This window comes from Mandrillus leucophaeus, unplaced genomic scaffold (assembly GCF_000951045.1).
Source record: "Mandrillus leucophaeus isolate KB7577 unplaced genomic scaffold, Mleu.le_1.0 Scaffold5, whole genome shotgun sequence".
NCBI classification, from domain to species: domain Eukaryota; kingdom Metazoa; phylum Chordata; class Mammalia; order Primates; family Cercopithecidae; genus Mandrillus; species Mandrillus leucophaeus.
In genome coordinates, this window is record NW_012105364.1 from 1,337,233 (window position 1) to 1,339,791 (window position 2,559).

The window sequence follows — 2,559 nt, forward strand, 5'->3', positions numbered from 1 at the left end:
ACAGTGGAGAAATCATAGCTCACTGCAGCTCAAACTCCTGGGCTCAAGCCATCCTCTCATCTCAGCCTCTGGAGTAGCTGGGATTACAGGTGCACACCACTATACCCAGCTAATTTTGGCCTTTTTTTTTTGTAGAGACAGGGTCTTGCTCTGTTGTCCAGGCTGGTCTTGAACTCCTGGGCACAAGCAATCCTTCCACCTCGTCCTTTCAAAGTGCTGGGATTACAAGCGTAAGCCACTGCACCCAGCCAATATATCCACATTTCTTCATTAGGCTGACTTCACAGTCCAATTTAAGAATTTTTCAACTTCCTTCTGAGATGTACCAATGTCTCTGATCCAGAATATGAGACCTACAGTAAATTATTCTTATATATCCTCACAGAAAAGGACCATAATGAATGTAGAATGAATGAATGAACAAACTTCAAATGTCAGCCTCTCAGAACAGGGAGTATTTGCTATTATAAAACCATCCTGAAGTTTCAGAGACAGTACACTAAAGGAAAAATAAACTACAACAACATTCTGGAAAACAAAAAATATTCCTTGTAATCCTGCACTGCCACAAGACACTTATAGCAAAGAGCCTCTTTAACCTCATTTTCCCCTTTTCCTTGTTACGCTGCACAACTCGGCTAGTCGATTTGATGTACAGGTGCCGGTGTAGTTCATCTATGAGAACCAAATGGAGGTTCATCTTCTTGCTGTGAAGCTCTAGTCGAAGGTCACTCAGTCCTTCCACCTGGAGCAGGGGGCCCTCCAAAGACTCAACTGCTGACACCTGAAAAGAGAAAAAAAAAGAAAGACAATTAAGTACAACTTAATAACCTGGCAATATTATAAATAAGAAAGATGTCTTAAAAAGATACTAACAAAAGGGAGCTTACGAGAACTTTATCAGCATATCCAAGACTTTGCAGAGTATAATGTGGCTAGGGGAGAGTTTTTCTCACCTTAGATAATGATAAAACAGTCTTGACAAAGATAAACATGAAAGCATACACGGCACCACAGCAAACTATTTATGCCCACACACGCCCATCAATGGACACATGTAAAGAGACCTCCCTATTTAAATGATACTATCATTCACATTCTCACAGGAATCCCATGTACTAATGGTTTAATCAACTTTTACTCAAAGTTAGCTTTTTTAAACTAAGGCTTTAAAAAAAGCACACTATATAAATGTTTTAAAAAGAACTTGTTCTCACAGCAATCATGACTCTTTATGCTTACCAAGAGTCGGGCTCTCTCTCACTCTTTTTCAAATACACATCACACAGAGGTAAATACATTTTTTTACATGAATGCTACAAGTGGACAATAGTAGTCATCACTTCTCCTTGTCCTGAGTCAGTTTAATAGAAGAAATGGGAAATGAACGGTGACTGGAAGACATAACATAAAGAGGAAGATACTCCTGGTGCAAAGTGGTTTGGGAGATTTTCAAGGCAAAAGGACTGGATAAATCAAACTGGTATAGGAATGCCTACAATAAATGGAGAACATGAAGGCTTCAGGGAACCTGGAACAACCAACTCACTTTGAAACGCAAAGTGACATCTGCAAAGGGAAAAAAAAAAAAAAAAAGACAGCATGCATGATATGATCCCATTTATTCATGTACACAAAATTATGTTTGTTTTTATGTATAAAGATCTTGTATCTTTTCAAAGAAAAAAACTTAAAGAGCATACTCTAGGTGCTATTCTTTGAGAGAAAATAGAAATGACAGGATGAGCTTAGAGGGAAAGAACACAAGTGAGCTCCCTCAGGGATGAAATGCTATGTGTGTTATTCCCTGCGTAGGTTATACTAAATATCTGTAACAAGTACAGATAAAGGAAATAACTAATGATACTTCAGGGTAAAGCCCTTAAACGTAATTCTGGATGCAAACATGCTCCTAAAGAATGAACCGTTTACACTAAAACAATAGGTAATTAAAGCCATGAAACACATTGGTGATCAAAAATGTTGATCACACATCTACAGCAGTTTAAGGAGTCATTTAGGAGTTTGTGGACAGTGAAGAAAGAAATCTTTGTAGCTGCCCAATATAAACCAGCCTGAAATGGTAAAGAAAATGTGATGGCTTACCCACAACCACATCACTTGTTTTGTGATGTGCTATAATCAAATGTCAGTAGCAAATAAGTTTCCTTAAGTTAACCAAGAGAGAATCAAGGAATGTAAGAGTGACAAGCCCTGGGCCAGCTCTGCCCTCTGAAGCCTGCCAGTTCATTTTCACGCTGACTTGCAACTGCCCCTGCTATGAGAGCCCCTGGGCCCAGAGCAAGCTGCCAGCAATTCCAAATGGAAAGGCAGCCTCACAAAATGACCAGAGTGTCCCCAAGGAGGAAAAAACAACAAATTCATTTACACTTATGCCCTAAAATGGATTTTAACTCGGGTCTCTAGCAGAGAAAAGAGGATGCATTAACCTCCAGTGACACTGAGATCCAGAAAATGGAAAATAATTTGGTAAACCACTGGCCCATCATGTAGCCTTATCCCTTAAGGTAATTAAATCCAGCTGAGATATTTAAGCTT

At 39.2% G+C, this 2,559-nt stretch overlaps 1 protein-coding gene across 3 annotated transcripts in view; it reads right to left on the bottom strand.

Annotated features, from left to right (window-relative positions):
• Positions 1-2,559, bottom strand: part of EXOC4 (exocyst complex component 4) — an 870,987-nt gene that overhangs the window by 803,018 nt on the left and 65,410 nt on the right. For all 3 annotated transcript variants that reach the window (XM_011995827.1, XM_011995828.1, XM_011995829.1), the window contains one exon: positions 600-784. In XM_011995827.1, coding sequence (XP_011851217.1) covers positions 600-784 — 185 coding nt within the window. The remainder of the gene's footprint in view (positions 1-599; positions 785-2,559) is intronic.